We start from the raw sequence: 22,587 nt of genomic DNA, 5'->3' as shown, positions 1-22,587 counted from the left end.
AGCTGTGCTCACATTACGATAATGCATTTCCTAAAAGCAAATAGCGATTTGATTATCGCCGCGGATTGCTTATCTCGAGATTCTTCGGTGTCGATTTCGAAACGCAGCCGTCGCCGCCAGCGTATGTTTATGAACAAATAATTAAAACCGGCACTGAATCATAGTGAGCTTCGTTTATTACTAACAAACGCCCAGCCCGCGGATGTTTTTGTTCGATTTGCGCGAAACAAAAAACAGTCGAAAGCAGCGGAGTTCGTTGGTCGGTTTGGTGAGTGGAAATGTCGGGCAACTTAGGCATGGAACAGTTGATATCGGTGGTGAATCAGTTGCAAGACGCGTTCACGCGGTTGGGAGTTCAGCTCACCCTCGATTTGCCGCAAATCGCTGTGGTGGGCGGCCAATCGGCGGGCAAAAGTTCCGTTTTGGAGAATTTCGTGGGCAGGTAAGGATCACAGCGATTTGAAATCGGATATTTTTGTCGTCGGTATATTTGATAACAGCGCGCGCGCGCTTGCGAAATAGAAATCGTAGGAAATTTGGTTTCGCGGCTCTTGGGAAATAGCCGTGGGGAAATCGTCAATGTCAGTCGGTATTATTGCGTTTTTGATTTGTTCAGGAAATCGTTTTCGCAAATTGAGAGCGCGTGTTCCGCCAAGGTGAAGGTGCTTTGCGAATTATAAAAGTCATCGGTCGTTTTTTTCCCGGAAAACGTAGAATATTGCAATTGATATGGTGTGAGCCGTTTATCGCGGCGTTTACGTCAAAACGCGTCTTAATTTTTAAATTAATTTTGTTGAATTGACTGGAGAATTTCGAATTTAACCCTTGGCGAGGCATAGAGGCCTATTAAAAATGGCCGCAATAACACGCCGGTTTTTTTGGCATCGCTATGAAACACGATAAGTGTCCCAAAGTTGAAGCATAGCATTTGGTCTCCTGACGGAACCTATTGAAATTGGGGGGGGGAGGGGCTGGGGGGTCGGGAAGTATTTTAAAATAATTAACAATCGCGAATGCAAGGGTCTAAGGAATAAATCATTTAGCGAAAACGGTGTACGCTACCGAAAAAATTCTGGAATTCAATGACGCAGAAGATTTGGCTGCATAAACTTCTATTCTTGACAATTTTTCAAAAGTGTACAGGGTGCGCCGCAAATTACAAAAAATACTGAAAAATAGGTCCCCCTATTATTGAAAATCGGCGATAACTGATATCAGTGTCTTTTACATGGCAACAAAGCTACATAACTAAAACTTTTGTATTTAAGGTTTTCACCTATATTACAAGGTGTTCGCGATATTCCGTGCCATATTAATAACAGTAATAGGTGCCCTAAATTTGCAGCTACCCACTTCAGATTTGGCAGAGAAGTAGAAGTTCAGAGCCACATGTGACCTCTTAGTTGAGCGCAATTAAGTACCGCAGGGTATTTTTTTTTATTTTTGAAGTTTTTCCCGCGAATAAAAAAGACTGTTGTTTACAAATCGAAGAACTATGTAGAAGACTCAAGAATACAAGAAGAAGAATTTTGTTAATCGACAGGCACACAAGACAAAAATGATTATTTTCAAACTTGCCTTTAAGATAAATAGAGTAGAGGTACTCACCATTACCCTTTGAACTATCCAGTGAAAACAGCCTCACAGGGTCAGAGCTCGAGAATCAGGTACATAAATTCGTACATACTGAAAGGGTCGCAGTCAAATACCTGCGTAATATGTACGAACCAATTTAAATTAAACTCTTCAGAAGGATACATATCACCTGATGTTGAAATAAACGTTTCTTCTTATTCGAAAATACCTCGCAGCAACAATCAATCAATAAAAATTTGAAATTTCTACATATATTCGTTACGGTCCATCTCAGGCAAGACCTACTTAATGCAGAATAAACATCTGTTGGGATGGGTTTTACCACGGTCCTGCGAAGTTCTGCGGTTAAGGTACTGCAAAAAACTTAAAACTTCAAAGCAATAAATGCGCTATATTTTTGGTCGTATTATATAGACAGACAGGTAGTTGACCTACCTCTGCCTAAGTGTTTAAAATAACGTAAAATAAGATATTACTTTGTTAGGAACTAAAAACACGAATATCTATTATCTGGATGAAACTTGGGTAAATGAAGAATATACTTGCTCTCTAATCTACATATACAAAAAACATTGCTGAGGGCTTAAGTACCAAAAAAGAACTAGTTTTCAAAGAACTCCACAAACACTAAATATATATTGCAGTACTCAGCAAAACCGAAAAGAACGGATAGGGAGAGAGGACAAAGCAAGAAGAGCAAAATCTGGTGTGATTGTAGCAATAAAGAAAAATCTGGTAAAAAATATAAATAATTCAACTCAAAAGAAGACAAAAGAAGAAGAATGTTGACTAACCAAAACTAACACCAAAATAAAGAGATATATGAAATATATGGGAATATATATAGGCAAGAAACAAGCAAGATGAATTGAACTCTACGAATAGCATTCATTGAAAATATTAAATGATTTCTTCCAACCGTATAACCGTTTTAGATACACCGTCAAAATAAAATAGAAAAGGCGAAAAACTGGGTATGGGACAGATCAACTCATTGATAGGAGGATCTAGGTCGAGAGAGAGGCTGGGAACAACAACATTATATTTAATAAATGCTTAGACGGAGAAAACATACCAACAAATTGGAAGATACGTAAATGTGGAAATTATAGAGAAATTAGTAGCATAACGACGTCAGCATGAAGAAGCTAAAAGTCCGAATGGAAAGAGAAATTGAGGAGATTGAGGAACAAAGAGGTTTAAGACTGGAATGATCATGCACAGATAACATATTCACGTGTTATGAATTACCCTGCAAGAGGCAGACGTTAACAAATCATATATAAATGAAATTAAGACGTTCTACAGAGAAAACCAGGACGATAGTAAAAATCGTAGACCAGAGCTATGAACCCTTTCAACAGGAAGCAGAGAAGTAGAAAGTACAGCACAATGCTGCTAAATACACACCATTTTCTTCTCAGATGACCAAATTGTTATGGCTTAACGAATTGGTGGAAGTGAAGACAGAAAAGAGGCAATATATAATTTATAGGAGGAAAGGTATAAAATTACCTGTAGTAACGGGACTGTCACATTATACTTTAATTCGCCAAATTTGTTTTTCTAATTTAACAGCGATTCAAGGTGTGCAGGTTTTGCAATTTATCTGACCTTTACGATACAACCTTTAAGTTGTCCACCCTGTTTAAGTTTCACCTTTTCATTACTATGGTATACTATAAAATATCATAGGAAAGATCTAAATGGACTGAAGCAACTGGGGCGAGGGAGGGATAAAATTACAATAATCACGCAAAAAATTGAATGGTTTATTAGATCATTTTAATATTAAGTAGGTATTGTTCTTTAAGTGAAAAAAGCAGCGTGATTCACAGCAATTGAGCCTTTTCGTAGATAAACTGCTCAGTTCTTCATCCCAAGTGTAGTGGTCTTCTCTCCAATATTACGATAAAAAATGCCAATAAAGTATTGGTTTAAAAAAACTTTATTCCAGTGTACCGAAATTATACCCAGATGCGCCTGTAAATATCGAGATTAACGTAATCCAGGATGAATTTCTTTTAGTATTATTACTATATTCGGGAAATACATTTTTGGTTAAATTTTCGCCGTCGGTGTAGGCATCCAATTAAATTAATATGTTAATAATCGTCAACAATAAAAAAGACACCTTTAAAAACAACATCCCACCAAAGCAATCAATCATATTCCATGGTGTCAACCACCGAATAATACACAAAATAGGCATTGTTCACAGCTGTTTTTAAATTTGTCTGATAAGATTACATGTATATCGCTTTTTTAAGTTTTTAAATACCACTTGGCTGTTGTTCTTCACTTCGCGCAAAATCATCCTCAATACCTTTTCAAATAATTATTTTAATCTGCACCAGGGGCAATGTAAATTTTCGCCCGTACCTCTAGCACTAGGCCAAAACTATTTATTTGTGAAAGCACTTTATATTTAAAACTTCCCATGTCCCTTTCTTAATTCTAGAGATTTTCTACCCAGAGGCACCGGCATCGTCACCAGACGACCATTGATCTTACAACTAGTGAACTTCGAATACGGTAAACACTTGCGTATCCCTAACGAGATCCTAGTCGCTCATTGACGCCCCGTTCCAGAATATGCGGAATTTCTTCACAGAAAGGGCGAAAAGTTTTCCGATTTCGACGAGGTACGGAAAGAAATCGAGGCCGAAACCAATAGGGTCACCGGCACCAACAAGGGCATCTCCAGTCTACCCATCAACCTAAGGGTGTATTCCCCCAACGGCAAGTAAAAAAATCCCACTCCTGACGCTTTAGATTTTCCCGTCGCATTTGTTTACAGACGCTTCCTGTTTTGTCGGTATCGCCAAATCCGCGCTTGTTTGTCAAATTTAATTAGTTTGCCAATTTAACGACCAATTACCGAAAATAATTGTTGGGAACGCGGTAATTGCCCAAATATTTACGCGACTATAATAACAACTTCTTAAAAATAAAATTCCAACCCATTGACGTGCCTAAGAATGCGGTTGGAGTAGAATCTGCTTGGTTTTAGTGCTGAACCTGACCCTCATAGACCTGCCGGGCATGACCAAGATCCCGATAGGAGACCAGCCGATGGACATTGAGCTCCAGATAAGGAACATGATCTTGGAATACATTAAGAGAGGCTCTTGCCTCATTCTGGCCGTCACCCCGGCGAACACCGACCTCGCCAATTCCGACGCTCTCCAAATTGCCAGGGAAGTCGACCCCCAAGGTGACCGTTACCGCATTTCGATAGGCCTGGAGTGACTTTCGCCTTTAACGTAGGCTTCCGAACGATCGGCGTGATCACGAAGCTGGACCTCATGGACGTAGGCACCAACGCCAAAGACATCTTGGAAAACAGACTGCTGCCTTTGAGACGGGGCTACGTGGGCGTCATCAACAGATCCCAAAGGGACCTGGATGGTCGGAAGGACATCAAACTCGCCATTGCCGATGAACGCAAGTTCTTCATGAGCCATCCCGCTTACAGGGGGATGGCCGATAGGATGGGCACCCCGTACTTGCAGAAAACGTTGAACATTCAACTGACCAACCACATCAGGAACACGTTGCCCTCGTTGAGGGACAACCTCCAGAAGCAGCTGTGGTCGTTGGAGAAGGAGCTGGGGGATTTCAAGAATTTCAAACGGGACGATCCGACGCGGAAGACCAAGGCGCTCTTGCAGTGAGTTGGAACGGTTTTGACTCTGCTGAGCGAGACTTTTGACGTTCAGTTGTCAGTCGATGTCATTTGGAGATGTAAAAAAATGTCGCGGAGTGACCGCCACAGCAGCGAGGACGTGAAAATGGTGGTTCGGTGAACATGATCGTCCGGCCTCGCTGGTGGTCGCCGATTCGTGATCCTCACGTCGGTTTTGTTGCAGGCTGGTGCAGAACTTTTCGCTGGAATTCGAGAAAGCCCTCGAGGGTTCCCGGTCGAGCGAGATTAACACCAGCGAGCTGTGCGGCGGCGCCAAGATCAATTCGCTGTTCCACGAGCGGTTCCCCTTCGAAATCGTCAAGATGGAGTTCGACGAGGCGGAACTGCGCAAGGAAATCGCCATCGCTATCTGCAACATCCACGGTATCAGGGTACGTCCGGGAACCTGCGGTAGTGAAACTGGTGGCCATCGGTTGCTTTCAGATCGGCCTCTTCACGCCTGATCTGGCGTTCGACGCGATCGTCAAGAAGCAAATCGATAGGCTGAAGGAGCCGTGCCTCAAGTGCGTCGACCTCGTCGTCGCCGAACTCCTCCACGTGGTTCACTTTTGCACCGAGAGGGTGCGTTCAATTTATGTTGATAACATTTTAATTGACTGTAACTTTTTTGTTTTTACAGATATCAAGGTAAACAAAAAACAAAATGTAGGGTTAATAGCCAAGTTTTTTGACGTATAAAACAAAACACTACCTTTTTTTTTTAATGGAACACCATGTATATTATATACGTGTTTAATACAATATCTTATTCAGATCGCAATGATGTAACAAACTTTTTATTTTAGTCCACTAGGCAAAAATATGAAAATTTTGATATAGCATTGTCTATTAACTGATTGATTGCCTCTGAAATCCTTTGCCGAAGTTCCACGACATTATTACAAGGAGTTCTTTGGATTTTTTACGTGTCCCCAAAAGAAAAAATCCATTAAAGTTAGGTCAGGGCTGTTCGCCGGCCAATCCATAGTTTCGCCGTTCCCTATGGAACATGGAATATCTCAGAGGTTGGATAGGCAACGGCGAAATTATAGATTGGCCGGCGAACAGCCCCGACTTAAGTTTAATGGTTTTTTTGGGGACACGTAAAAAATTGACGTACACAGAACTTCTTGTAATAATGTTGCGGAACTTCGGCGAAGGACTTCAGAGGCAATCAATCAGTTAAGAGACAAGGTAATGTTCCATTACCATTGTTTACCTTGATATCTCTAAAAACAAAAAAGTTGAACGCGCTGTACCACCTTGGTCAAAAAGTTTCCGGCATTTATTCAGAAAATAAAAAATACATTAAAACGATTGATACGTGATAAATTGATCGTCTGTGCACGCAATTCACGTTTCCGACGACGACGAGAGTTAAAGGTCTCGCCATTGTTGACCAATTCGTCAGTAAACTTTAAATATTGAACAAGAAATGGATATTTTAAAACAATTCCAAAATAACGTAAGCGGTGTTGGTTAAAACAGATGACATTGGATAGCGAAAGCTGACGGGGTAAAAGCTACATCTAGCCGAAAATCTCTAAAATGGTCTACTTTGCGAGAAAAGATCAGAAAGGGTTCAAATATCAGGGTCAACAAGAGCTTAGTGATCAGGACATTATGTGTAAACGTACTGTCCCTAATCTGGTTTTGGAAGCATCACAAGCTAATTTTAAAGGTAGCTTAGGATCGAAATATACTAAATGCAGCGTTACAAGAATTTGACCATAATAATTCGTAGAGTGGATCTAACATTGATGATAAATGACTTGCCACAATAATCTATCACACCGATGAAAGCTTTCATTTCACAAACTAAATAAGAACTAAAAGTTCAGATTTTTACGAAATTATATATTATGACATGACAATTGTTTCGACAACACCGTGTCTTTATCAAATGATGACCTCAGTTCAAGCTTTCATTTCAGTTTCATCAGCCGGACGCGGTGCATTTGTAATTGTTTTTATTTTGTCGAGATCTGTATATAGATTTCCTTTTTTAATTATAGGTCCCTTGATTTAAAGAATTTTCACTTAGAAAAGTTCAATCTATCTGAACTGTCGATTTTTGCTGCTTGCTACAATATAGTCTATATTGCTCAATGTAAAACTATTTCCACTATTTTTTGAAAAATAGAACAAGCGAGCTCAGTATCATGTGGCAGTCTATTTATTTTATAAATTCCGAGATGAGCACTCCAAGCTTTAAGATTTTTTTTATATGCGTTAGAAGGGATTATATATCGCCCAAACATAATCTTATATCTACTCCCTCTTTCAAAACAGATACCAATAGAGTACCCCACTCTGAGCTATCTACTTTGAATTTCCAATTTATCCAATTCAGTATTCATTTTTTCAATAAACAGATAAGGCTTTAATTTTAATTCACTTTTTCCATATCTATAGCAACCTAGTTCGTAAGTAAATAAATTTTTTAAGATATTTCCCAAGTCTAAAGAATCCATTGGATGATTTTGCAGTGCATTTACATGTTTGGAAAAATCAATTTTATCAAATCCCTCCCCAATAATGAGGTTTAATAATACTACCATCCAAGCCTAACTGAGGTTTTTCCCAAATAACAATTAAATTTTTGTTTTCTATTATTAAAAGTTGGTCATAAGTGGTCACATTAACTCGTGATGCAGATACAATATCTTGCTTACTTTTCAACGTATACACAACAATGAAATTGAAACTCTCTTCTGAACTGTCAGACTCTGACCTGACTCAGAGGTCGACTACTTCACAATCACAAAATTAGGACACGTTTTGCCTGCGTTTTAACTGGTCCCTCATACAACCTTGACGCAACTTGTTACCTGTCTTGTTCTGTGCGTTTCTCTTGGCATTACTCACTCCCCCATCTTAATAAATTTTTCTAGAACAATCTTTTCTGCAAGTTGTTGATTCAGCTGCTGCTTCTTTATTTATTATTTATGGCCACATAAACACAAACCTGTTCTTCCAAATTTCATCAAGTTATTTCCAGATCTGCAAGTGCTTGCCTTGTTCCCAATTCGTATAAACCATCGACGTCTTGAATCTTCTTCGAAGCTTTAAAATCTTTTGTGGGCATTTTTACCAACCAAAATCATGTTCCTTAGCTTCTAAATATTGCTCCAAACGCTCTTGCCTCATTTGCCCTTATTGTATTCAGCAATAGAACCCACCACGGAACCTTCGTGTCCTTCAGGCATTTTCTTCCAGATATGAATACGCCCGCCTAGCTGTTTTACTTTATCATTACGTTGCCATGCCGTCCAAACAGGGCCGCCCACTGTTAGATAAGCACAGTAGCTACAAAATAGCGCCACTGAACCACACTAGAACCACTACTACATCAGAGTAACCGAATATGATCAGTGCTCTCTTCTTGGCAACAGATGTCGCGTTATCCGCGTCTCAGAGACGTTGTGGAGCGGGTGATCTCGCGCCAAATCAGGACCCAGGAACACGCCTGCAAGGAACAGTTGCTGCTTTACATCGAGTGTCAGCTGTCTTACATGAACACGAACCACGAGGACTTCATAGGGTTCGCGAAGTTAGTGACGGTCTTCTTTCGCGCGACACTCGCTTGAACGGGCTTCATTTCAGCGCCGAAAACCAGGCGGAAAAGTCGAGTTCAAGGTCCCGGAACACTCCGGGGAACCAGGTGATCCGCAAAGGTTACATGTGCATCCACAACCCGAGCTTCATCAAGGGCTCGAAGGACTTCTGGTTCGTGTTGGCGTCGGAGAACCTGTCTTGGTACAAGGACGAGACGGAACGCGAGGTCCAGTACATCTTGCCCTTGAACGGCGTCAAGGTCAAGGATCTGGAGTCCAAGTTCATATCGAGGCGGCACACGTTCGGCCTGTTCTACCCCAGCGGCCGGAACATCTACAAGGACTACAAGCAGCTGGAGCTCAGCTGCGACTCGTTGGACGAGGAGGATTCGTGGAAGGCGTCGCTGCTACGCGCGGGTGTCTACCCGGAGAAGCACAAGCACGACCAGGAGTCCGACGAGGAGGAGATTCCGGAAACGGATCCCCAGCTCAAGAGGCAGGTGGAAGTGATCAGGAACCTGGTGGACAGTTACATGGGTATCGTGAACAAGAGTACCAAGGACCTCGTGCCGAAGACCATCACGCACATGGTGCTGAACGCGACCAAGAGGTTCATTTGCGAGGAGTTGCTCATACACGTGTACTCGTCGGAGAATCAGGGCTCGCTGATGGAGGAATCGGTCGAGGAAGTTCAGAGGCGGGAAGAGAAGATGCAGATGTACCAGGCGTGCAAGGAAGCGCTGAACATCATAGGAGAGTGTTCGATGAACTTTGCCAGCGTGCCGCTGCTGAGGAAAGACTCCAACCCGCATTTCGCGTCTTCAGAATTGAAGCGAGGTATACCTGGTGAGTTGTGGGTCGGAATTGGGTTACAGTTTGGCGACGTTTCAGCTTACAGGATGTCGACGCCGCCGCCGATTGCGTCGAGACCGGCTCCACCTCCTCCGCCGGGGGCGTCGACCGAAGGTAAGGGTCTGTTATTTCACTTTAGCAGGAGAAGGGGGAGGGTGGGTGAGTTCTTCGGATCGTCCGGTATATTTTTCGTTTTTAGGTCAACGAAAGTTTCAAAGTATGAAACACTTAGTGCCAGATTTTTTTATTTTGTCGATTCCTTAGAGAGGGGGTAAGCGTCTGTCGTGTTCGTCGGGGGTGGTGTTTCGATGAGTCGTCCTCGAAATACAGGGTGTTTTCGTATTAGTCGCAGCGACATATTTCGTTTTCGTTATTTCGAAAACACCCTGTATATCGCGCGATTTGTGTTTAATTTTTGCGGCAATAACGGTTTACAGAGAGCTACAGCGCCGGTTAGCGATATCGATTTCGACGCGGAGACGCCATCTGGCGGCCGGTGTCGCGACGCCGTCCCGTGGGAGTAAATTGTGTACGTAATACTCGCTGATACGCCCGAAGAGGGCGCCGCAGTTTAGTTTTCTTCGATCGTCAACGTGTAAATTATTTTGTAATACATTAAAAATAACTGAAGTGTGATTGGTTTATTTCTTTACCCCCCAATTCACTATTTAATTTTACAGGCGTGTCTCAATTATTTGTGTTACTCATAAACATGCTATTTATAAATATATGCAATCAATAATTACAATAATAAAATAATAAGAATATTTGGAAATAAATAAATATATATTGAATACATCAAATAATAATAATGAGCTTTTGTCTTTTTTTTCCTATACTTTATTCTCTCTCTTTCGACACCTTTCCTAATAAAATACAGAAAAGAACAGACTCACAAACAAAACTAGTTATTGTTAAAAACGATTAATAAAAATAAAATTATCAAGCATTTAAAAACAACAAAACAGACAAACACACCAGATAGCAGAGACAATAAAAAGGCAAGGACAAAAACAAAAATTCTATACAATGACAATATCAATAATAACAATAACAAAAATATATTCAAAATGCTGCATTTAATGAGCCGTTGGGATGTCTGTTTAAAATCAGCTTAGGTACACAGGAATATAGACTTGTAGGTTATAGTTTTTTTAAGCCAGCCTAAATATCTGACATTTGTGCCCGCATTTTCTGACTTTTAGTTATTAGCAGAAAACATGAAAACATAAAAACTAATGAACAACCATGATAATAAAAATATATCAAAATTACGTTCCTTTAATCATAAATGAAAGAGAAAAACGATTAATTGTGGAAACGCTTGTTAAAGCAAATAAGAGGGCATTTGATGTCTGTTTAAAATCTGCTCAATTATAGTGGAAAAAAAGACTTGTAGGTCATAGTGTCATGCCTCAATATTCGCATTTACTCATGTAACTTCAGGTGTGGGCCAATAGTCTATAACATAGTTGTTCGATGTATTCCGAGTTTAAATTAGTAGCAGAAAAAACAAAAAAAAATTCTAAACAACAATAAAATAATAATAAAATTATATTCAAAATGCTGCCTTTAATAAGCTGTTAGAATGTCCATTCCAGATCCGCTCAAGATAAAAGCGAAAAAAGACTTGGAGGTTATATTGGCATCCCACAGTATCAGGGTTTTCTTTTTTTAATAGGAGACCACCAAACAATCCCCCTGAACTAATGGGCTGCTAACTAATTTAAGTTACAAGTCTTTTTCTTTGAATGAATTGATAGTCTGCTTGCCAGTCCGACAAGATAATTGTTTTTATCTTTATTAAAATTGTCAACCCTGTGGCAGCCCTGATGTTGTAAATTATCTTTTAGATGTATACTCATTATGAGGTATGCGCTGCGTCCTGTCACTTAAGTAGTTTCTGAGAAACATCACCGCACCATCGGCAAACGCTTAAGTTTCTGAAGCAAACCAGCATGACTGATTTTATCGAATGCGTATATATCGAAATCGGTATATACAACATCTACTTGTCCTTGACTGTCAAACACCCTTGCTGCATACTCAGTAACCTGTAACAAATTAGTAGTATTTTAGCAAAATTGCATAAGATTGTGATAGTATATAGTATATATATATATATATATATATATATATATATATATATATGATGACACTATATTCCGGGACATCATCCGTTCGCTCGCCGAACTCCATCCGACTGGAATCCTGCATCCGACTGGAATCCTGCAGACGTTTCGCCAAAATCTCACTTGGCATCTTCAATGCTCGCGCTCCGAAAACACTTCGAACACTATATATGTATATATATATATATATATATATATATATATATATATATATATATATATATATATATATATATATATATATATATATATATATATATATAACTATATATATATATATATATATATATATATATATATATATATATATCCAAAAATAACCGCAATGTTGGAAGAAATCCAGGGTCTGTCCAATTTTTAAAAGTGGCGAAAGGAATCACGTAACCAACTATATATATATATATATATATATATATATATATATATATATATATATATATATATATATATATATATATATATATATATATATATATATATATAGTTGGTTACGTGATTCCTTTCGCCACTTTTAAAAATTGGACAGACCCTGGATTTCTTCCAACATTGCGGTTATTTTTGGAGGAGAGGGCAAGGTTAAATATTTTAAGTAAAGGCTCGGAAAAGACACTAATACAATCTTTTACTAAAAAAGAAAAAAAATTGGATAGTAATTCATAGATGCTTGAGTTTAAATCCACTACGTTACAAAGAGTGCGCTTAGGACCAGAAGGGAGAAATACACTATCAAAAAAGGGAGCAAACGCTTCCACAATAGAAAAGGGATCATCAAGGACATTGTCGTCGAAAACCATGTTACTGGGGATACTGGGGATATGACCAAAATGTATGACAATCGTTGTCTAGTCTCAAGTTCAAGGTGGCTCCTTCATAAGTCCAACCCAGAACGCGTAATAGATTGACATAATAACCACATCGAGACAATCATAAAATTTAATTAACTCTAAAGCTAATTTAATGGCGTACACTTCCGACGGGGCAATACAAAAGTCTCTCAGAAGACGCGATGCTACTCTTAAATCCATTTTAGGACAGTGAAGACCACACCCCACACTATTAAAGAGATCCTTAGACACTTCGGTAAAAAATGTATGCACTGGCTCTGGCCAATGATCCCTAAACTTTTCCAGAAACAATGACGACGCTTTTGAGGTTAATGTTAATTTTTATTTAATGTCTTCTTAAACGAGAGTCGCAGTATTGCAGTAGATGCAGCTAATCATCGCTTTCAACATCGGGATAGTTCGGGAGTTTTGCGGGAGGAGGAAGTTCAAGACATATCCAGCCGCGTAATAAATTAGCGGCGAACGTTGCAAGTTTGTCCGCTATAGTTAGCGTTGGCCAAAGTTGTCCGGCAGGTAGAGCATAATACGGGAAGTACACGCCTGTTCTCGTACTCGGCAGAGAGGTTCCATAAAACAATTTGTAACTCATTTCGATCAATCCAAAGTTGGGATCTCTGGCGCGCGGGCCAACAATGGCTCAAATTTACGGCTACGGCCGAAGTTTGATCAAATTTTGGGAGGGAAACCGAACGCCCCGGTTGCTAAACGAAAAGTCGCCGCGGGAGGGGCGGGGGGCTTATTGTTTTTGTCGTGGCGCTTCCGAAAGTTTGGCCTAACGGCCGTCACTGTTTCGAAAATCGGTTAAAGGGAAATTTGACGTTTGTTGAGGACGAAATAAATGTGGCGAATGTGACGCGCAGTGCCTAGCGGGCCAGGGGTTTAAATTAATTAAAATATTAATTAATTTTTGGAAATACGTTTTAACAAAATTTAAGAATTACAATAATTAGTTAAATAGCAGAAATACAAAGGAAGGAATTAAAATTTTTTTTGCTATTATATTAAGTACCACTTAAAATCGCAATTGACAGAATTGGTGCCCCTAAAAGAAATCCCATTTCAATTTTCAAGTGCGTTATGCAATTTTCGGCCCTTTTGCCAACTTTAACCTATAATTTCTACATTGTCAATATTAATCTTCTATTACAATGAACTGAGCCTTAAGCACATGAACAACTATAGCTATCTAAATGTAAATACTATTTGATTTGGTCATTGGGAGCGGCATCCGATGCTTGTGGTGTTTGAATGCATACACACATACATACATACATACACATCTTAATATAAGAGTTATTTTTGTTTTATTCTAAAATATACAAAATGCAGAGTCAATTTAGGCCGTTCAGCTGCTCTCATCTTAATATTCGTTCGTATGGTTCGGACTTTGTGTCATTTAGTGATTTTTGAATAGATGCACACATTGATGTGCTGGGGCTATCTGAGACGTGGCTAAATACAAATACTACTGATTGCAGTGTGACTGTTCCTGGCTAGCTTCTACTTAGAAAAGACCGTGAGAGCAGGGGAGGGTGTATTTTGCATTTTATCTAAGGATTTATTAGAATGATACACGTACAGCAGAGTAATAGCGAATTGGAGCAGCTTTGGATTGGTGGTAGGGTGAACGACAGAAGTATTTGGGCAATTTTAAATTCGCAGTTTGATTGTTTGTGTTTTGGGGAATACTTTAATGTTGATTTTATTAATACGGTTAGTAATAGATATGTGTCTTAGCCTTTTTTCGGAGAAATGCAACCTCCATCAATTAGTAACACAGCCCACCAGAATAACTACTACGCCGCAAACTTTAATCGATATGTTGTTAACGTCCTCTAGAGATCTTTCTGGTAATGTTCGTGTAATTGATATCAGTAACATGTCTGACCGTTCGCTAGTTGGCTGTGATTTGGGGCTGGTGAGGAGCAAGCCTCAAACGTCATATCGAACTTACCGAGACTATACTAATTTTAATTACGAGCAGTTTCTCTCTGATTTGTTCGTTGTTCCTTGGAATATTGTTTTTCTACTTCCATCTGTAAGATACCTAATTACCCATGGATCTAGCGTGCGGGAAGTCAGTTTCGTTTCCCATGAATCCGAGCCGCTTCGGACATTTCCGGGATGTTTTCGGATATATTTCCCACGCTATGAATTTTGACGTTTGTCAATTCTGACGGTCATGTCAGTGAATGTATTCTTGTTGTTTTGCGAAAATGTACCAAAAACTAACGGTCGTACAAAAAGTATAGTATGCAACACGTTCGGTAAACTCGTTTATTAAAAACTGGCTCCGCTGCGCTCCGCTCGTCTCAAATAATTCGTGAGTCAACTGCCGTTTACCGCACTTGTACTATATATATGTATATACTATTATATGTTTATAGTGTGACTGATGTTGATGAGATGCTTTTTTTCTTTAACGAAAATGGTCCCCTGAAAACATCAAAGATAACCAAAGCTCCGGCACCTTGGTTTACTAATAATTTGATACTTATGAAGCGACTGAGAAATAAGGCCTTGTCTAAGTACAAAAAATTAAAGACTGAGACAGCAAAAAACGAATGTAGATCTTTGCGCAACATATTTACTATGGCTCTCAGAAATGAAAAAAAAGCATATCTAAGTTATAAATTTCGCTCAGATTCCAAATGCTTCTGGAAAACAATGATTTGTCCCACATTTAATTAGTTTTTTTAAGAGAGTGTTTCGCCTCCTGCTGGTAAAGAACAGGCTAATAAGGATATGATTTCTGAGTTGTATGACGAAATTGCTAATCGGTTTAACTTTTACTTATTAACCAATATATTACCAGCAAATTTCGCTCATTGTAGAAGCATAAGCAGAAGTTCATAAGATAATTTCACCATCTGAAAACTCACATTTTCACTCTATTAGCTTGCTCTGTGTAATCTCTAAACTATTGGAAATATGATCAACTTAATATTAATGTTGCTGATTCGAATATTTTGCCTGCCTCCCAATTTCCGTTTAGGCACGGGTACAGCACTCCTTAATGTCAGTGATGATCTCTTTAGGCCTCAGGATGTGTCGAGAAATACTTGTTTGATTTTGTTGGATTATAGTCTTCTTATTTAGCCGACACCGCTATTACTTGTGAAAAGTTACTTAGGAGGTCGCCGACGTTAGGATTAGCGGTGTCCGACTTTCTGCCAATTTTAAGGGATGTTCCGCGAGGCAGCATTTTAGGATCTTTATTGTTCTCTATTTACACATCTGACTTCTCCAGGCACCTAAATAAATGTTATTCTCATCAGTATGCTGATGATATTCAGATATATTTATTATTCTCGGTCAAAGATGTAGCTTTATCTTTCAATGTTGTAAATGAGGCTCTTGAAGTGATTTCTAGAATCTCTAACGCCCATGGTCTGAAATTAAATGATTCCCAGATCCAGGTTGCTCTTTCTGACAATAAAAAGAGGAACCAGTATAACGACTTGACCTTGAATAGAACTCCGCTTGAATTTGTCGACAAATGTAAAACCTTAGGAGTCTTTCTTGATAGTAAGCTGCTTTTTGATTCTCACTTGTCTTATTTACTGCAGAAATCCTAAGGGAAACTGAAAACACTTTACATGTATGAAGACTACTTATTAGAGATCAGACTTGTGTGACTCTCTTATACTCTCTCTATTGGGATGAGGACGTTGTATACCCGCTGGCCCTACGACGGAAAGACCAATACAACTTACAAAAATTACAATATGCCTGCCTGAATTACAGCTATAGTTTGCGTAAATTTTTTTCTTTACCACGTCAGTTTAGTTTCCAATGAATCCGAGCCACTTCGGACATTTCCGGGATTTTACTGCACGGATTTGGGAGCAATCGGATGTTTTCGGAGATATTTCCCACGCTTTAAATGTTGACGTTTGTCAATTCTGACGGCCATGTCAGTAAATGTAGTCGTGTATTTCGAAAATGTACACAAAAACTAACGGTCGTAGAAAAAGTATAATATGCAACACGTTCGGTAAACTTTTTAACTCAGTCGTTTATTAAAAACTCGCTCCGCTGCGTTCCGCTCGTGTCAAATAAACTCGTGAGTCAAATACCGTTTGCCGCACTTGTTGCATAATATACTATTACAAGCGTCTTTTTCGAAGTAAATAATTATTGTTGAAATATGCATTTTCGGTGGTATGCCTGTGTATTTATTGATTTTTATGGTGCATTCGACTTAATCAATATTAATATACTTCTCGATAAATGATTTGCTTATGATGTGAGTGGAAATGCAATTGAATGGTTAATATCTTTTTTGACTGTAAAGCCAAGGCATTTCAGTTAGACATTTCGTCACTTTACCACGTCAATTTCGCTTCCCATGAATCCGAGCCGCTTCGGACATTTCCGGGATTTTACTGCACGGGTTTGGGAGCGATCGGATGTTTTCGGTGATATTTCCCACGCTTTGAATTTTGACGTTTGCCAATTCTGACGGTCATGTCAGTGACTGTATTCTTGTTGTTTTGCGAAAATTTACCCAAAAACTAACGGTCGGTAAACATGTTCGGTAAACTTTTTAACTCACTCGTTTATTAAAAACTCGATCCGCTAGTGTCAAAAAAACTCGTGGGTTAAATGCCGTTTACCGCACTTGTTGCATAATTTACTATTGTGCATCTGTCTACGTTAGTGTATAAAATTACTAGGTACGGAAAGACTCGGTACCTCTATAGATAGACTGGTCAGGGGTAGTGATATACATAACAGGACGATTCGTCACCGTAACCTGTTCTATGTTCCCAAGCATAGGACGGCTGCGTTTCAGAGCTCTTACACTATTAAAACTTACAATTCATTTCCACTGCATATTATTAGTTTTTCATCTACTTCTACATTTAAAAAGAATAAGGAGAAGCTGAGCCGCATTTTTTTTGATTTTTTGCTTATTGTTTTCCTATTGCTTTCTTTTAGCCGTTTTTGAATATTGCTCTTGATTTTTCCGGTGTCTATTTAGGTTGTTTAATTTCTTTTAATATTTTATTCTACTACATTAGTATCGGTGGTTAGATGGAGTACGGCTGTTAGACCTCGCCACTTGTTCAACTATATTGTGGTATCTTTTTTTTGTTGTATTTCAATAAAGGCTATTTATTATTATTATTATTATTATTATTATATATTTATGATGTTTGTTAATTTCCCTGGAGAACGTAAACGAGGATGGGAACGCGGTAAGCAATAAAATCAATCAAAGAATTTCCCTAGAACGAAAGAGAAAAAAGCTTTTAAAATAGTTTTATCTGCCACAACCTTCCACTACACAATTCTTATTAGAGAATCGTCACATTACCAACAGGTTCAACGGTAATACAAAACAATCACAGTTTTAAAAGTTTTTTTTTCTAAACTTTTATTAATTTGCAGAAGGAAACCAAAATTCAAAATAAACGAAACAAAAGTTTAATTTTTTACGTTTTAACAATATTTTCAGGAAAAAATAAATGCAGAAATTCATGTAATCAAACTTATTTAATTCAAATAAATACAAAACTCCAGTTCCAAAATAAAAGAAAAGTTTCGTTTCCAATTTTTTCCTCAGCCTCCTAGAGACAAGTCGGGAACAAAATCCGATTTTAATAATCCGATCTTTTAGGGTGGAAAAATTTGAAATTTTTCGGGTATTTCGGCGCCTTATCCGAAGCAATTACGCACAAATCAAATAACAAACGCCTGCATTCGCCCAGAAAACCCATTGTATTCCTACAACCCCGTTCGAGGAATAATTAATGTTTATACACAGACCGGGACGTTTAAGATTTATACGGCCCTTTCTAAGAATTCTCCCCGAACATCGTTTTGTTTGGCGAAAATTTATTCATGAATTTCGGCGGCGTTTTTTCAATGGGAGAGAAAAAAAATGATTAATGGATAAATCCGGTATCGGGCGGCCGACCGACTACTGCCGGTAAATAAGGTCTTTGTTTTCGTAGAGCGTAGATCGACCAACCTAGCACGCCAAATTTCCAACACCATTTGTTTCGTTTCAGCTTTTTTTCGTCTCTGCCGTATCAATGGTTGTTAAAGGCGAAAAACATCACGGTATCTTCCATCTTTTATTGTTTGGACACTGATGGTTAGGTTGAAAAAATTGATTTTATAATATTAAGGAAAGTTACATGGAATACAAGCCTGATTAGTCGACCAACACCCAAGCTAAATAAGGTGAAAACAGAAAAACAAATGAACGTGGGGTTTCGAAACGATGAACAAAGTGTACTCGGTTTAAATGGAACACCTCGTATATTTTCAGTCTAACATTTGTAAATCACACTGGTCTGCAAAAAAAAAAATTTCTCTCCTTCTTGTTTTCATGCATGAATTTATCTTATTTTATGCTCTAAACAAGGAATCTGATATACAAATAAGTACCACACGTAGGTTTTTAATTTAATATTTATTTCATCAAAAAACAATATTATTAAAGTATAAATTATTATAAGGAAATAAAAAAATGTGGCGGCTTGAGTTTTACAGTAAAAAATCCTAAATTATATTAACAAAACTCGATTGACATTGTAGACCTGAAATATTTTTATTTTCAGCCTCCTCATTAACTGGTGGAACTGGAGGTGGAGTGTCTTTATCACGAGGAATTGGTCTCTTTGCAGATAGGACGTTCGGATAAAGAATCTTATCTCAATTTTTTTTCGAGAATCCTCGTATAGATGTCCTGCAGAAACAACAATCATTCTCATGATTTTGAGACTCACTCCAAATCATTGGCATTGAAAACGGCATGGATTTGTGACTTTCTTCAAGCCAACCTTTCAACGTTGAGCAGCTATTGCAGCATACTTTTGGCAACCAACTTTTATCTCGCTCATCGATAGAAAATCCAAAATATAGCTTATAAGCTGTGTTAACCAGATCGGTCATGACGCTGTGTTTTTAGTATATGTTCCCCACAAATGTAGCAAAAACAATCTGAGGAATTTTTACAAGTCCGTGGCATTTTGTAACCTAAAATCACATAAAATTAATTTTAAAACAACTTTCAATCTTCTATTTTATTATTTATTTACTACCATAAAAATCACCTTCGGCACTTCCCTCCTTTTTCTTACAACTCTCTGAAACTCATTTTGTATGTATATTTACTTTTTGTAATGTTGACGAATGAAAAAATTGAAAAAAAAAACAAAATTTTGAAATATAAAAAAAAAAATCACATCGAAAAATGTAGACGTGATAGAAAAAATCGGTCAACGGGGATAGATTCAAAAAAAGGATCATGTAATATTAGCCTAAAATTAAGAATTGGCGAATTTGCAGCAAATTTCTTTTTGAAACTAGATGGCTATGAGTGGTTGCGAACTAAGTCTCCATTTTCCTTACATTATTTTATTTCAGCGGAAGAAGCAATAATAATAACACCAATTTCCACAACTTCATTTGTTATAAACAAATTTTGACTCCTTTCATTGTTTCTAAAGGTTGTTATCAATTATTTAAATAAATTTTACTGTATCGCTTATTCAAAAATGGTTTTTACACGTTCGTTTTTGCAAAATGGAGACGAAAAAAATTTATTTTAAGTGGAAGTTGGTGTTCTTGGATATTCGGAAGGAAATCGTGACAGAAGGGGGTACTAATTGGCAAAAAAAATCGAAAGAGAAAGACTGATAAAAATCAAATGGGAAAGGATATAACTGAAAGAATGGAAAACGTATGTAGTTATGTAGCTGGAACATCCCAAACTTCCTCTCCGCCAAAAGTCATGCCCACCAAATATTTTTGCTGTTAATAATTTGCTTTAACAAAATATTCAAAAACCAATGTCAAATTTAAAAACATGATTACATTTCTTTCTAGTGTCCTTTTGTCATGTTTGAAAAAAAAGCCAAATATTTTTTTGTGTATCTAGCTTTGGAGAAAATTGGCTACTTCCATTTAAAAGAGCAGTGAAAATTTCACCCTTTCTTAAAATTAGAGGAGTCTAAAGTAATGACTTGTTCTTTAAGCTGATCCTTTTTTTTTAATTTAAAATTCTGGACTATCTTTTCTTAAGTTGTTCGGTAATTCTGTGGAATTTTTACCGCTTTTTTGAATAGTCGCAGCTGTTTTTTCCTAAAGCTAGACCCAAAATAGATTTTTAAAATTGAGAAATTTTAGAAATTTAGGAAATTACGGGAATCCCGTGCTATCAACTTCAGTTTTCCTAACAGGGCGTTTGAATAAAACAGATGTTTAAAGACACAGATTTTAGGAAAGAAAGGAAGTAAAATTTAGGAAGTTAGCTATCAATATTAGTTTTCCTATATGTATAACATATATGAATATGAATAAAGCAAACGTTTAAAACTTTATTAAGGCAGGGAAGTAAAATTATGGAAATTAGAGGAATCCCCTGCTATCAATTTCAGTTTTCCTATATGTACAACACCGAGTTTCAATAAAGTAGACGTTTAAAAACGTATATTTTAGGAAGGAAAGGAAGGAAAATTTCGGAAGTTAGGGGAATCCCCCACAATCAATTTTATGTATAACACGGAGTTTAAATAAAGTAGACGTTAAAAAACGCAGATTTTAGGAAGGAAAGGAAGTAAAACTTGAGAAGTTGGGGGAATCCCCTGCTATCAATTTCAGTTTTCCTAAATGTATAACACGGAGTTTGAATACGGCAGATATTTAAAAACACAGATTTTAGGAAGGAAAGGAAATAAAATTTAGGAAGTTAGCGATCAATTTTAGTTTTCCTATATGTATGAAACGGAGTTTGAATAAAGTAGACGTTTAAAAACGTAGATTTTAGGAAGGAAAGGAAGGAAAATTTCGGAAGTTAGGGGAATCCCCCACAATCAATTTTATGTATAACACGGAGTTTAAATAAAGTAGACGTTAAAAAACGCAGATTTTAGGAAGGAAAGGAAGTAAAACTTGAGAAGTTGGGGGAATCCCCTGCTATCAATTTCAGTTTTCCTAAATGTATAACACGGAGTTTGAATACGGCAGATATTTAAAAACACAGATTTTAGGAAGGAAAGGAAATAAAATTTAGGAAGTTAGCGATCAATTTTAGTTTTCCTATATGTATGAAACGGAGTTTGAATAAAGTAGACGTTTAAAAACGTAGATTTTAGGAAGGAAAGGAAGGAAAATTTCGGAAGTAAGGGGAATCCCCCGCAATCAATTTTATGTATAACACGGAGTTTAAATAAAGTAGACGTTAAAAAACGCAGATTTTAGGAAGGAAAGGAAGTAAAACTTAGGAAGTTGGGGGAATCCCCTGCTATCAATTTCAGTTTTCCTAAATGTATAACACGGAGTTTGAATACGGCAGATATTTAAAAACACAGATTTTAGGAAGGAAAGGAAATAAAATTTAGGAAGTTAGCTATCAATTTTATTTTTCCTATATGTATAAAACGCAGTTTGAATAAAGTAGACGTTTAAAAACGTAGATTTTAGGAAGGAAAGGAAGGAAAATTTCGGAAGTTAGGGGAATCCCCCGCAATCAATTTTATGTATAACACGGAGTTTAAATAAAGTAGACGTTAAAAAACGCAGATTTTAGGAAGGAAAGGAAGTAAAACTTAGGAAGTTGGGGGAATCCCCTGCTATCAATTTCAGTTTTCCTAAATGTATAACACGGAGTTTGAATACGGCAGATATTTAAAAACACAGATTTTAGGAAGGAAAGGAAATAAAATTTAGGAAGTTAGCTATCAATTTTATTTTTCCTATATGTATAAAACGCAGTTTGAATAAAGTAGACGTTTAAAAACGTAGATTTTAGGAAGGAAAGGAAGCAAAATTTAGGAAGTTAGGGGAATCCCCCGCTATCAATTTCAGTTTTCCTATATGTATAACACAGGATTTGAATAAAGTCAACGTTTAAAAAAGTAGATTTTAGAATGGAAAGGAAGTAAAGTTTAGGAAGTTAG

General features: G+C 37.7%; 1 protein-coding gene across 1 annotated transcript; it reads left to right on the top strand.

The window, feature by feature from the left end:
* The first annotated feature begins 91 nt into the window (after positions 1-91).
* Positions 92-10,349, top strand: LOC132700539 (dynamin-like). The gene is made up of 11 exons (XM_060667918.1): positions 92-442; positions 4,058-4,131; positions 4,189-4,338; positions 4,610-4,813; positions 4,867-5,269; positions 5,469-5,676; positions 5,729-5,866; positions 8,680-8,837; positions 8,891-9,678; positions 9,733-9,964; positions 10,131-10,349. The coding sequence occupies exons 1-11, from the start codon at positions 279-281 to the stop codon at positions 10,228-10,230; spliced, it is 2,619 nt and encodes an 872-aa protein (XP_060523901.1). The 5' UTR covers positions 92-278; the 3' UTR covers positions 10,231-10,349.
* The last annotated feature ends 12,238 nt before the right edge of the window (positions 10,350-22,587 follow it).

Source organism: Cylas formicarius, unplaced genomic scaffold (assembly GCF_029955315.1).
Source record: "Cylas formicarius isolate icCylForm1 unplaced genomic scaffold, icCylForm1.1 PGA_scaffold_4__25_contigs__length_36172078, whole genome shotgun sequence".
Taxonomy (NCBI): domain Eukaryota; kingdom Metazoa; phylum Arthropoda; class Insecta; order Coleoptera; family Brentidae; genus Cylas; species Cylas formicarius.
This window is presented reverse-complemented; position numbering and strand designations above follow the sequence as displayed.